Source organism: Salvelinus fontinalis, chromosome 15, assembly GCF_029448725.1.
Source record: "Salvelinus fontinalis isolate EN_2023a chromosome 15, ASM2944872v1, whole genome shotgun sequence".
Lineage (NCBI taxonomy): Eukaryota > Metazoa > Chordata > Actinopteri > Salmoniformes > Salmonidae > Salvelinus > Salvelinus fontinalis.
Genome location: NC_074679.1, coordinates 10074407 through 10089406, shown reverse-complemented (window position 1 = coordinate 10089406; position 15000 = coordinate 10074407). Strand labels below are relative to the sequence as shown.

The 15000-nt window shown below is 42.7% G+C and overlaps 1 protein-coding gene across 2 annotated transcripts in view; it reads left to right on the top strand.

The window, feature by feature from the left end:
- The first annotated feature begins 1993 nt into the window (after positions 1-1993).
- Positions 1994-15000, top strand: part of ptk2ba (protein tyrosine kinase 2 beta, a) — a 58537-nt gene continuing 45530 nt past the window's right edge. Inside the window, exons 1-7 of one of the 2 annotated variants that reach the window (XM_055862679.1) lie at positions 1994-2207; positions 4860-5135; positions 11283-11461; positions 11756-11843; positions 13043-13122; positions 13281-13343; positions 13458-13512. In XM_055862679.1, the coding sequence (XP_055718654.1) occupies positions 4938-5135; positions 11283-11461; positions 11756-11843; positions 13043-13122; positions 13281-13343; positions 13458-13512 (663 nt within the window). In that variant the 5' untranslated portion in view covers positions 1994-2207; positions 4860-4937. The remainder of the gene's footprint in view (positions 2208-4859; positions 5136-11282; positions 11462-11755; positions 11844-13042; positions 13123-13280; positions 13344-13457; positions 13513-15000) is intronic. The other variant, XM_055862680.1, reaches the window with a different exon arrangement.

Sequence of the window (15000 nt, the reverse complement as noted above, 5' to 3'; positions counted from 1 at the left end):
CTGGTGACACTGTCTGTGATTTATTTAGAATTCAAGGCACACTTAACCAGCATGGCTACCACAGCATTTTGCAGTGATACGCCATCAAATCTGGTTTGCGCTTAGTGGGACTATCATTTGTTTTTCAACAGGACAATGACCCAACACACTTCCAGGCTGTGTAAGGGCTATTTGACCAAGAAGGAGAGTGATGGAGGGCTGCATCAGGTGACCTGGCCTCCACAATCACCCGACCTCAACCTAATTGATTGAGATGGTTTGGGATGAGTTGCACTGCAGAGTGAAGGAAGAGCAGCCAACAAGTGCTCATCATATATGGGAACTCCTTCAAGACTGTTGGAAAAGCATTCCAGGTGAAGCTGGTTGAGAGAATGGCAAGAGTGTGCAAAGCTGTCATGAAGGCAAATGGTGGCTAATTGTTTAACACTTTTTTGGTTACTACATGATTCCATATGTGTTATTTCATAGTTTTGATTTCTTCACTAATATTCTACACTGTATAAAATAGTAAAAATAAAGAAAACCCCTTGATTGAGTAGGTGTGTCCAAACTTTTGACTGGTACTGTATGTAAATGTGATATTTCAACGTTTTATTTTTAATACGTTTGCAAAAAATGTCTAAAAACCTGTTTTTGCTTTTTTCGTTATGGGGTATTATGTGTAGATTGATGAAGGAAAAAAACTATTTGATTTCAGAATAAGGCTGTAACGTAACAAAGTGTGTAAAAAGTCAAGGGGTCTTAAATTTAGGGATAGCCAGGGCCACACTCCAAAACTCAGACATCATACGAAGCATTTATGTTTAGTGTGTCTGCCAGATCAGAGGCAGTAGGGATGACCAGGGATGTTCTCTGTTTAGTGAGTCCGCCAGATCAGAGGCAGTAGGGATGACCAGGGATGTTCTCTGTTTAGTGAGTCCGCCAGATCAGAGGCAGTAGGGATGACCAGGGATGTTCTCTTGATAACTGAGGGAAATTTACCATTTTCCTACCCTGCTAAGCATTCAAAATGCAATGAGTACTCTTGGGTGTCAGGGATGTAATTGCATAAAAAGTACATTATTTTAGGAATGTAGTGAAGTAAAAGTGAAAGTTGTCAAAAATATAAATAGTAAAGTACAGGTACCCCAAGAAAATACTTAAGTAGTACTTAAAGTTATTTTTTACTTAAGTACTCTATACCACTGGCGGACAGAGGCAGGCAGGTGCAAGTCAAGCTCCCCGTCCCGGGTGTAGGGTGAGGTCGACCTTAGACAATGTTCGGATTGGAGGAAAGGAAACTGATCCTAAATCTGTACCTAGAGGAAACTTAACCCCTGATCCTAGATCCCATATGCATGTCCTGTTTCTAAAGTCCAGCACGTAAAAAAAACACCCTCCATTCGAGAACATTGGAAGAAACTTATATCGAATCACTTCTGATGGCACAACATACAGTAAGGTCCTAAATTATTAACATCCTATATGAGCAATAACATCCAACATCAAATATGAGCAATAATTACTGTTTCAGAATATTTTGTGCCCAATAGAAATGAGTGGTAAATAACGTATTGTGTCTTTTTAGAGTCACTTTTAAATGTAAATAAGAATATAATACGTTTCTAAGCACTTCGGGTATTCATGTGGATGCTACCATTATTACGGATAATCCTGAGTGAATCGTGAATAATGATGAGTGCAAAAGTTACAGAGGGTCACAGATCATACTTCCAACACATGCTAACTCCTCACTATTACCAATTATTACGATACGGGCACATGCGACAGTTGAAAAGTGAGTAAACAGCGCCCTCGTGTGTCAAATGTAAAATAGGTTTATTAGTGCATTTAAGTTACTTCTCTCCTGCACTGTTGTGAACTCAGAACTGCGGAAGGACAATTCCTCTACCCTCGACTATGTTGATGCTATCCCTGCCCCCCCTCCTCCCCGTCATACCCAAATTTAAAATGATATTTTTAATACAATGTGGGCGTGCTGTCGTCATATGTTCCAAAATCAGGAAGTAACGATACAGCCTGGGTGTGGCTTAGAAGTGTCAGAAGATTTCTTCACTACCGGCTGTAATTGTCACAAACACAAATAGAGACAGCAGAGAGAGAGAAAGGCCTGTAGGCTGTGTGTTATCCTTTACCGTCATCTCCTCTCCGCCACAATAACGGGTGCATGCATGGCAGAACTTTTATACAGCGCGGGTTTTGAGCAGGTGGGTGAATTCAGTCATGTAATTGCGCACAGTCACAGTACGGTCTCGATATTATGCTCTTAATATGTTGGCTCTGCCTACAATGTGTATATTATATCGATTATCAAAATGGTTGGTTCCTTATCAGATGTTATTCTTCCTGTTAAGCCTATAGATTTAGATCGATAGATATAGTCGGATGTTGTACTGTCACTTTTACCTTTTATGTCCTGCATTAAGTTAAAACCAACCCTTTTCATGTTCTTCCCTCTAAGGTTTATGCAGTTTATGGTGTATTATAGCAGCCTAGAGGGTTAACATGGTAGACAGATGGTTATTCCCCCCCAAATGATATATATATTTTAAGGAACTCATTTCTGCTTTCAACTTACTCTTGAAAGTTGCAATAGTAAAATGCACAAGGTGCAATTTCGAAATTGGGTTCAGTTCCTCTTGTCATGTCAGTCATATGTAAAGTACTTAAGTCGTTTTTGGGGGTATTTTTACTTAAGTAGTACTTTAAAGTATCTGTAATTTACTTAAGTATTTATATTTTTGACAACTTTCACTACATTCCTAAAGAAAATGTAGTACTTTTTACTCCATACATTTTCCCTGACACCCAAAAGTACTCGATACATTTTAATTGCTTAGCAGGACAGAAAATTGTCCAATTCACACACTTATCAAGAGAACATCCCTGGTCATCCCTACCGCCTCTGATCTGGCGGACTCATTAAACACAAATGCTTCGTTTGTTAATGATGTCTGAGTGTTGGAGTGTCCCCCCTGGTTATCCGTACATTATGTCTGAGTGTTGGAATGTCCCCCCTGGTTATCCGTACATTATGTCTGAGTGTTGGAGTGTCCCCCCTGGTTATCCGTACATTATGTCTGAGTGTTGGAGTGTCCCCCCTGGCTATCCGTACATTATGTCTGAGTGTTGGAGTGTCCCCCCTGGTTATCCGTACATTATGTCTGAGTGTTGGAGTGTCCCCCCTGGTTATCCGTACATTATGTCTGAGTGTTGGAGTGTCCCCCCTGGTTATCCGTACATTATGTCTGAGTGTTGGAGTGTCCCCCCTGGTTATCCGTACATTATGTCTGAGTGTTGGAGTGTCCCCCCTGGTTATCCGTACATTTAAAAAAAAACAAGAAAATTGTGTCGTCTGGTTTGCTTAATATAAGGAATTTTAAATGATTCATACTTTTACTTTTTGATACTGAAGTATATTTAAAACCAAATACTTTTAGACTTTTACTCAAGTAGTATTTTACCGGGTGACTTTCACTTTTACTTGAGGCATTTTCTATTATGGTATCTTTACTTTTACTCAAGTATGATAATTGGGTACTTTTTCCACCCCTGAATTCGTATCTTAAAGAGATATTTATAACTTGTCAGAAAAGTCCAGATCAACTACCACATGTCAGCTAAACATATATTTTTTTAGATAGATACATAGATTTTGTTGTCGTGTTTGAGTCACTGGAATATCACATGTATACACATAAGACGTGGCAAAATGTGTAGAATTGCAGGAAATAAGCTTTAATCGTGCAAAATGTTCTCTCCGCCAACAAGGGGTGTGTGAAAAGTTTGTGTCGTGAATAGTGCTTGTGTCTATAGAAATAGACCTGGCGGGGTGTTGGACACACACAGAGTGACTGACACAGGTGGTGTAGGATGGTGACGGATGGTAGGATGGTAGTGTAGGAGGGTGCGTTATCTGGAAGTTCTGATGTTTCCACGGTGATGTTGTCATATCGTAACTAAGGTAGCCCGCAGATATATTTCACATGTATTGATTCAATTCAATACATTTCCAATTGCGAAACATCTTTCCCTCAGACTGGAGGTAAACACAACCCTTTGCTCTCCTCTGCTCCCCTTTCACAGTGGTGGAAGTGATGGTTGGTGATGGAAACCCTGTCTGCACTGTGGTACATCTGTCTCTGTCACTTCCTCTTCCTGTCCTCCTCTGTTTCCTCATGTGTTTCTTTACCACCGCCTGTCTTTTTTAGGTCTGAATTGACCGTGTTTTATCTGAAGTCAGAGCTTCCAAATCAGCTGGAGGTCCTCTGTAGCTCAGTCGGTAGAGCGTGGCAGTTGCAATGCCAGAATAGTGGGTTTGATTCCCGGCACCACCCGTAAGGGGGAAAATGTGTGTGTGTGTGTGTCTGTACATTTATTTTCTATAAGAACGTGTGCTAAAGGAAGGAATGACATATATAATTGTATTGCCCTCTAGGTCCTGTCTCAGCTAGTGAGTGTGTGGCGTGTCTACCTGGTTAACGTGTTGAGTAAACCCTGTTGTCGGCTCGGATGTGGTTTCTAGTGTTGACTAAGGAGTGCCATAGGAGTCCACACCTTTTTATGCGTACACACACACACACACACACAGGAAGCATTGCTACATCCCCACATGTGTGTACATGCTCAGCTTGTGTGACACACACACACACACACACACACACACACACACACACACACACACACACACACACACACACACACACACACACACACACACACACACACACACACACACACACACACACACACGCTGGAAAACTAGGAAACAGTGGCAAGCTCCAGGGATGATTAACCACAACACAGTTCGATGTTAGTTCCAGTCTAATGTATTGACCTCTCTCTTTCCCTTTCTCCAGGTGTGAAGTGGGGATGCTGTGAGTGTGTGTGTGTGTGTGTGTGCGTGCGTGTGTGTCAGGGTGACCGTGTGTGCTGTGATGTCAGGTGACAGCAGCACATTGTCTTGGAAGGTTGTGGAGACCTATGGCCAATCAAAGTCCTCGGACATTTCCCAGACGACGGTTGCTGGGGACGGCGGTCCAACAAAGATCATCAAAGTGTGTTTCACCAGCAACAGTGCTAACTTGGGGAAGAACTTTAAACTAGTCCGCTGTCATGAGGGCATGACTGTACGGGTTAGTGACATTACTGTACTATCATTGTCATTATACTGTAGTGTGTGTGTATATATATATATATATATATATATATATATATATATAAAAATAATACTTTTGAACGATAGTATATATATATTCATTCAAAAGTTTGGGGTCACTTAGATATGTCCTTGTTTTTGAAAGAAAAGCACATTTTTTGGTCCATTAAAATAACATCAAATTGAGCAGAAATACAGTGTAGACATTGTTAATGTTGTAAATGACTACTGTAGCTGGAAACGGCAGATTTTTTATGGAATATCTACATATGCGTACAGAGGCCCATTATCAGCAACCATCACTCCTGTGTTCCAATGGCACGTTGTGTTTGCAAATCCAAGTTTATAATTTTAAAAAGGCTAATAGATCATTAGAAAACCCTTTTGCAATTATGTTAGCACAGCTGAAAACTGATTAAAGAAGCAATTAAAACTGGCCTTCTTTAGACTAGTTGAGTATCTGGAGCATTTGTGCGTTCGATTACAGGCTCAAAATGGCCAGAAACAAATAACTTTCTTCTGAAACTCGTCAGTCTATTCTTGTTCTGAGAAATGAAGGCTATTCCATGTGAGAAATTGCCAAGAAACGGAAGATCTCGTACAACGCCGTGTACTCCTCCCTTCACAGAACAGTGCAAACTGGCTCTAACCAGAATAGAAAGAGGAGTGGGAGGCCCCGGTGCACAACTGAGCAAGAGGACAAGTACATTAGTGTCTAGTTTCAGAAACAGACACCTCACAAGTCCTCAACTGGCAGCGTCATTAAATAGTACCCGCAAAACACCAGTCTCAACATCAACAGTGAAGAGGCGACTCCGGGATGCTGGCCTTCTTGGCAGAGTTGCAAAGAAAAAGGCATATCTCAGACTGGCCAATAAAAATAAAAGATTAATATGGGCAAAAGAACACAGACACTGGACAGAGGAACTCTGCCTAGAAGGCCAGCATCCTGGAGTCGCCTCTTCACTGTTGACGTTGAGACTGGTGTTTTGCAGGTACTATTTAATGAAGCTGCCAGTTGAGGACTTGTGAGGCGTCTGTTTCTGAAACTAGACACTCTAATGTACTAAAGCAGTGTTTGTTGCCCAAAGGGTACACATTTTAGTTTTACACACCTCAACTCATCATCAAACCTTTGATTGTTGGAATCAAATCAAATGTTATTCATCAGATGCTTCGTAAACAACAGGTGTAGACTAACAGTGAAATGCTTGGTAAACAACAGGTTTAGACTAACAGTGAAATGCTTGGTAAACAACAGGTTTAGACTAACAGTGAAATGCTTGGTAAACAACAGGTGTAGACTAACAGTGAAATGCTTTGTAACAACAGGTTTAGACTAACAGTGAAATGCTTACTTACGGGACATTGGTTAGTTTCTTTTCCTCCGCGTAGTAATATTTCCAACAATGTGGTGATAAAGAACATAGAGAAATAATAGAAAAGTAAAACATGTAATAGTAAATACATAATATTTAACAATATTTTACATTTTACATTTTAGTAATTTAGCAGATGCTCTTATCCAGAGTGACTTACAGTTAGTGAGTGTATTTATCTTAAGATAGCTAGGTGGGACATGACTTACAGTTAGTGAGTGTATTTATCTTCAGATAGCTAGGTGGGACATGACTTACAGTTAGTGAGTGCATTCATCTTCAGATAGCTAGGTGGGACATGACTTACAGTTAGTGAGTGTATTCATCTTCAGATAGCTAGGTGGGACATGACTTACAGTTAGTGAGTGTATTCATCTTCAGATAGCTAGGTGGGACATGACTTACAGTTAGTGAGTGCATTCATCTTCAGATAGCTAGGTGGGACATGACTTACAGTTAGTGAGTGTATTCATCTTCAGATAGCTAGGTGGGACATGACTTACAGTTAGTGAGTGTATTCATCTTCAGATAGCTAGGTGGGACATGACTTACAGTTAGTGAGTGTATTCATCTTCAGATAGCTAGGTGGGACATGACTTACAGTTAGTGAGTGTATTCATCTTCAGATAGCTAGGTGGGACATGACTTACAGTTAGTGAGTGTATTCATCTTCAGATAGCTAGGTGGGACATGACTTACAGTTAGTGAATGTATTTATCTTCAGATAGCTAGGTGGGACATGACTTACAGTTAGTGAGTGCATTCAACCACATCACAAAAGTCAGAGCTCGAAATGTTGGGAGTCAAGTGCAAGTGTTGGTGAATGTTTTATTGTTGTTTTGGAGATGGGCAGGGACTCTGCTGTCCTAGCTTCAGGGGGAAGATGGACAGGGACTCTGCTGTCCTAGCTTCAGGGGGAAGATGGGCAGGGACTCTGCTGTCCTAGCTTCAGGGGGAAGATGGGCAGGGACTCTTCTGTCCTAGCTTCAGGGGGAATATGGACAGGGACTCTGCTGTCTTAGCTTCAGGGGGAAGATGGGCAGGGACTATGCTGTCCTAGCTTCAGGGGGACGATGGGCAGGGACTCTGCTGTCCTAGCTTCAGGGGGAATATGGGCAGGGACTCTGCTGTCCTAGCTTCAGGGGGAATATGGGCAGGGACTCTGCTGTCCTAGCTTCAGGGGGAAGATGGGCAGGGACTCTGCTGTCCTAGCTTCAGGGGGAAGATGGGCAGGGACTCTGCTGTCCTAGCTTCAGGGGGAATATGGGCAGGGACTCTGCTGTCCTAGCTTCAGGGGGAAGATGGGCAGGGACTCTGCTGTCCTCGCTTCAGGGGGAAGATGGGGAGGGACTCTGCTGTCCTAGCTTCAGGGGGAATATGAACAGGGACTCTGCTGTCCTCGCTTCAGGGGGAAGATGGGCAGGGACTCTGCTGTCCTAGCTTCAGGGGGAAGATGAACAGGGACTCTGCTGTCTTAGCTTCAGGGGGAAGATGGGCAGGGACTCTGCTGTCCTAGCTTCAGGGGGAAGCTGGTTCCACCATTGGGGTGCCAGGACAGAGAAGAGCTTGGACTGGGCTGAGCGGGATCTTCCCTCCCGTAGGCATGGGAGGGCCAAGAGACCAGAGATGGCAGAATGGAATGCTCGAGTTGGGGTGTAGGGTTTGAGCAGAGCCTGAAGGTAGGGAGGGGCAGTTCCTCTTGTTGCTCCGTAGGTAAACACCATGGTGGAGTGTGTGGAGGAGTGAGGTGACATGGGAGAATTTGGGAAGGTTGAACACCAGGCGGTCTGCAGCGTTCTGGATAAGTTGCAGGGGTTTAAATGCACAAGCGGGGAGCCCAGCCAACAGCGAGTTGCACTATTCTAAATGGGAGATGACAAGTGCCTCAATTAGGACCTGCGCCGCTTCCTGTGTGAGGTAGAGTTGTACTCTACAGATGTTGTAGAGCATGAACCTGCAGGAGCTAGTCACTGCTTTGATGTTTTCAGAGAACGACAGGGTTTTTTGTTGTCCAGGGTTATGCCAAGGTTCTTTGCACTCTGGGAGGGGGACACCGTGGAGATATCAACCGTGGTGGAGAGATCTTGGAGCGGGGAGGCCTTCCTCGGGAGGAAGAGTAGTTCCATCTTGTCGAAGTTGAGCTCGAGGTGCAACATGCAACACTTTAAAAGATGTTACAGTTTATATAAGGAAATCAGTCAATTGAAATAAATTCATTAGGTCCTAATCTATGGATTTCACATGACTGGGAATACAAATATGCCTCGGTTGGTCACAGACATGTTAAAATAAAAAGGTAGTGCCCGTCGATCAGAACACCAGTCAGCACCATTTTCTTCATGCAGCACGACACATTTCCTTCACATAGACTTGATCAGGCTGTTGATTCTGGCCTGTGGAATGTTGTCCCACTCCTCTTCAATGACTGTGTTGAAGTTGCTGGATATTGGCGGGAACACGCTGTCGTACACGTCGATCCAGGTCATCCCAAACAGGCTCAATGGGTGGCATGTCTGGTCAATATGCAGGCCATCGAAGAACTGGGACATTTTCAGCTTCCGCGCCACAACGGGCCTCAGGATCTCATGCTGGAACATGAGGTGATGGTAGTGGATGAATGGCGCCACAACGGGCCTCAGGATCTCGTCACCGTATCTATGTGCATTCAAATTGCCATCGATAAAATGCTGTTGTATTGGTTGTCTGTAGCTTTTGGCTGCCCATACCATAACCCCACCGCCACCATGGGGCACTCTCTTCACAACATTGACATCAGCAAACCGCTCGCCCACATGACGCCATACATGTTGTCTGCAGTTGTGAGGCCAGTTAAACAAAATGCCAAATTCTCTAAAATGACATTCGAGGCGGCTTATGGTAGAGAAATGAACATTCAATTCTCTGGCAACAGCTCTGGTGGATATTCCTTCAGTCAGCATGCCAATTGCATGCTCCCTCAACCTGAGACATTTGTGGTATTGTGTTGTGTGACAAAACTGCACATTTTAGAGTAGCCTTTTATTGTCCCCAGGACGAGGTGCACCTGTGTAATGATCTTGCTGTTTAATCATTTTCTTGATATGCCACACCTGTCAGGTGGAAAGGCGAAATGCTCACTAACAGGGATGTCAACAATTTGTGCACAACATTTTAGAGAAATAAGCCTTTTGTACATATAGAACATTTCTGGGATCTTTTATTTCAGCTCATGAAACGTGAGACCAACACTTTACATATTGTGTTATATATTTTTTGCAGTTATCATACTTAGTGACAGTACAATATTGGCACCATTTCAATTAACTTTCATATAACGTCCACTTAGCAGCTCAGAGACAGCATTCAGGCTCGGTACAACTGCAGCTTTAATCACCAAGAGATTTTGCCTGTCTGTGACCAAGAGAAAGTGGTCTTGTTTCAATTCTATGAACTGGTTTAGAATATCACAGTGCGATGAGAACACAGCTATTTGATTTTCTAGACTGTCACCTTTCATATGCCGTCTCCCAGGTTGGGCTCTGTCGCTCAGAAGGAGAGCGAATTCATTATTTTGTCAGGATAGGCCAGAAAATGTGACACATTGTGCCACACCCTGGTCAAATGTTTGCGTCTGAATCCTGACACTTCAAGTCACCTCCACGGAGAGAGTGGAAACAGAGAGCAGACAGATGGGTCTTTCTGGCATTATAAAGCACGGGACCCTACGGCTTTCACACACCGCTCTGTACACCAACATGTCAGTCTGAACCGGTTCAGAACCTCTCAACGTCCCCCATATACACTGGTAGAAAAAGAAGGGTTCTTCAGGCTGTACCCATAGGAGAACCCTTTTGTGTTCCAAGTAGAACCCTCTGTGGAAAGGTTTCTACACAGAACGCAAAAGGGTTTTATCTGGAACCAAAACAGTTCGACCTAGAACCAATAAATGTTCTTCAAATGGTTCTCCTATGGGGACAGCCAAAGAACCATTTTAGGTTCTAAATAGCACCTTTTTTTCTAGGGAGTGTAGGGAACTTAACATCTAAACTACTAGTTTACTGTAGAGAGGACTGAACTCTATGGGTCACTAATATATATACAGTATACTATTATTATAGTATTGACGTACTAATATTACTACTGTAGTATTATTCATATTTCCACTATAATATATTTCCACTATAATATATTTCTACTATAATATATATTTCTACTATAATATATATTTCTACTATAATATATATTTCTACTATAATATATATTTCTACTATAATATATTTCTACTATAATATATTTCTACTATAATATATTTCCCCTATAATATATATTTCTACTATAATATATTTCCTCTGTAATATATATTTCTACTATAATATATTTCCTCTGTAATATATATTTCTACTATAATATATTTCCCCTATAATATATATTTCTACTATAATATATTTCCCCTGTAATATATTTCCTCTATAATATATATTTCCTCTGTAATATATTTCCTCTATAATATATATTTCCTCTATAATATATTTCCTCTGTAATATATTTCCTCTGTAATATATTTCTACTATAATATATTTCTACTATAATATATTTCTTATATTTCTACTATAATATATTTCCACTATAATATATTTCTACTATAATATTGTTATGTTACGGTGTTGTCCTCTGGATGTGTGGGTCCAGACATTCAACATACCCTCTGCTACGACCCCCTACACTACTATACTGTATCGTGTACTATAATACCTTAACCGTTCCAGAACATAATATCAGCGGTGTTGTCCAGTGGATGTGTGGGTCCAGACATTCAACACTCCCTCTGCTACGGCCTGCTGCTGAAACACCTGAAGTCAGCTGAGCTCCACTGGCTGCACCCCGGCCTCACCGTGTCAGAACTGCAGCTACGCTACGAACAACAGCATCTGGAGGCAGAGTGGAGGTAACCCCTGACCTCTAGGCCCTGACCTCTAGCACATGATCTCTTGCTCCGGGTTCCCACTACAAAAAAAAACTATATGAAAACTAAAATGTGCTTTTCGGTCTTAATATAAGATTAGGGTTATGAATAAGGTTTGTAGTGTGGTTAAGATTAGGGTTAAAGTTAGGTTTAAAATCTGATTTTTAAGAGACATTTTAGAACTAGTCATGGCTTACGACTTTGTAATTTGTCCAGATAGTGACTGCCTCTTGCTCCTGACCTCTAAACATTAACCTCTAACCCCTGTGTGTTCAGATATGACCTGCGCATTAGGTACATCCCTGCCGACTTCATAGAGAAGTTTAAAGAGGACAGAACCACACTGCTCTACTTCTACCAGCAGGTTGGTGACTGTCTCTCTGACTGTCTCTCTGACTGTCTCTCTGACTGTCTCTCTGACTGTCTCTCTGACTGTCTCTCTGACTGTCTCTCTGACTGCCTCTCTGACTGCCTGTCTCTCTGACTGTCTCTCTGACTGTCTCTCTGACTGTCTCTCTGACTGTCTCTCTGACTGTCTCTCTGACTGTCTCTCTGACTGCCTCTCTGACTGTCCCTCTCTCTCTCTGACTGCCTGTCTCTCTGACTGTCTCTCTGACTGTCTCTCTGACTGTCTCTCTGACTGTCTCTCTGACTGTCCCTCTCTCTCTCTGACTGTCTCTCTGACTGTCTCTCTGACTGTCTCTCTGACTGTCTCTCTGACTGCCTCTCTGACTGCCTCTCTGACTGCCTCTCTGACTGCCTCTCTGACTGCCTCTCTGACTGCCTCTCTGACTGACTGCCTCTCTGACTGACTGCCTCTCTGACTGACTGCCTCTCTGACTGACTGCCTCTCTGACTGACTGCCTCTCTGACTGCCTGTCTCTCTGACTGCCTCTCTGACTGCCTGTCTCTCTGACTGCCTCTCTGACTGCCTGCCTCTCTGACTGCCTCTCTGACTGACTCTCTGACTGACTCTCTGACTGACTCTCTGACTGACTCTCTGACTGACTCTCTGACTGACTCTCTGACTGACTCTCTGACTGACTCTCTGACTGCCTGTCTCTCTGACTGCCTCTCTGACTGCCTCTCTGACTGCCTCTCTGACTGTCTCTCTGACTGCCTCTCTGACTGTCCCTCACTCTCTCTGACTGTCTGCCTCTCTCTCTGACTGTCTCTCTCTCTCTCTCTGACTGCCTCTCTGTCTGTCCCTCTCTCTCTCTGACTGCCTGTCTCTCTGACTGTCTCTCTGACTGTCCCTCACTCTCTCTGACTGTCTGCCTCTCTGTCTGTCTGTCTGTCTCTGACTGACTGTCTGCCTCTCTGACTGTCTGTCTGTCTGTCTGTCTGTCTGTCTCTGTCTGTCTGTCTGACTGTCTCTCTGCCGGTCTCTGACTGTCTCTGTCTGTCTCTCTGTCTGTCTAACTGTCTGCCTGTCTCTCTGACTCTCTATGACCATCTCTCGGACTGTCACTGTCTGACTGTCTGTCTGTGGTGTTTTATTTGTAAGCAGGATTGTTGTACAGTTCTGATCCTTAAAGTGTATATTTCTAAACACCTTGTCAGGTGAGAAGTGACTACATGCAGCACTATGCCAGTAAAGTGAGTGATGGGATGGCCTTGCAGTTAGGTTGTCTGGAGATCAGGTAACAACCCTCCGACACAAACGTATTACTTTTACCATCCTTGTGGGGACTAAACAATTAAGTCCCATTCTTAACCTAACCCTTTTAACCCTTAAATAACACACACAGCCTTCCATTCAATCCACCAAATACTCACATGCGTGTGTTTCCCCCTACAGGAGATTCTATAAAGACATGAACCCCAATGGACTGGAGAAAAAGTCCAACTATGAACTGTTAGAGTAAGTACTGCCTGGGAAGGTTGGTTATGGTTCTGTAATTGGGTGTGGTGGGGGCTCATTGATTGTGTGTGTAATTAATGGACATTGTGTCTGTTTTTGCGTGCGTCTGTACAGGAAGGATGTAGGGCTGGGACTGTTCTTCCCCAAGGAGATGACTGACAACATGAAGGTACTGGATTGATTTAATTATTTTATTTTATTGACTTTAACATTTTATATTGATAACTAGATGGTCCAGCAACTATTCCAGAGGTATTAGTTATCTATTCACCATGTGTTGATAAGTGATGTATATATGTATTAAGTGATGTATTGACAAGTATGTATGTATTGATAAGTGATGTATTCACCATGTGTTGATACGTGATGTATAGATAAGTGATGTATTGATGTATATATTTTTTTTATTTATCCTTTATCTAACTAGGCAAGTCAGTTAAGAACAAATTCTTATTTTCAATGATGGCCTAGGAACAGTGGGTTAACTGCCTTGTTCAGGGGCAGAACGACAGATTTGTACCTTGTCAGCTCGGGGATTTGAACTTGCAACCTTTCGGTTACTAGTCCAACGCTCTAACCACTAGCCCCATATATGTTTCGAGCATGTGTTGATAAGTGATGTACAGTTGAAGTCGGAAGTTTACATAGACCTTTAAGCTCAGTTTTTCACAATTCCTGACATTTAGTCCTAGTAAAAATTCCCTGTTTTAGGTCAGTTAGGATCACCACTTTATTTTAAGAATGTGAAATGTCAGAATAATACTGGAGAGAATTATTTATGTCAGCTTTTGCTTCTTTCATCACATTCCCAGTGGGTCACAAATTAGTATTTGGTAGCATTGCCTTTAAATTGTTTAACTTGGGTCAAACATTTTGGGTAGCCTTCCACAAGCTTCCCACAATAAGTTGGGTGAATTTTGGCCCATTCCTCCTGACAGAGCTGGTGTAGCCGAGTCAGGTTTGTAGGCCTCCTTGCTCGCACACGCTTTTTCAGTTCTGCCCATAAATGTTCTATATGATTGAGGTCAGGGCTTTGTGAAGGCCACTCCAATACATTGACTTTGTTGTCCTTAAGCCATTTTGCCACAACTTTGGAAGTATGCTTGGGGGTCATTGTCCATTTGGAACCCCCATTTGCGACCAAGCTTTAACTTCCTGACTGATGTCTTGAGATGTTGCTTCAATATATCCACATAATTTCCCTTTCTCATGATGCCATCTATTTTGTGAAGTGCACCAGTCCCTCCTGCAGCAAAGCACCCCCACAACATGATGCTGCCACTCCCGCGCTTCACGGTTGGGATGGTGTTCTTCGGCTTGCAAGCCTCCCCCTTTTTCCTCCAAACATAACGATGGTCATTATGGCCAAATAGTTCTATTTTTGTTTCATCAGACCAGAGGACATTTCTCCAAAAAGTACGATCTTTGTCCCCATGTGCAGTTGCAAACCGTAGTCTGGCTTTTTTAATGGCGGTTTTGGAGCAGTGGCTTCTTCCTTGCTGAGCAGCCTTTCAGGTTATGTCGATATAGGACTCGTTTTTACTGTGGATATAGATACTTCTGTACCTGTTTCCTCCAGCATCTTCACAGGGTCCTTTGCTGTTGTTCTGGGATTGGTTTGCACTTTTCGCACCAAAGTACGTTCATCTCTAGGAGA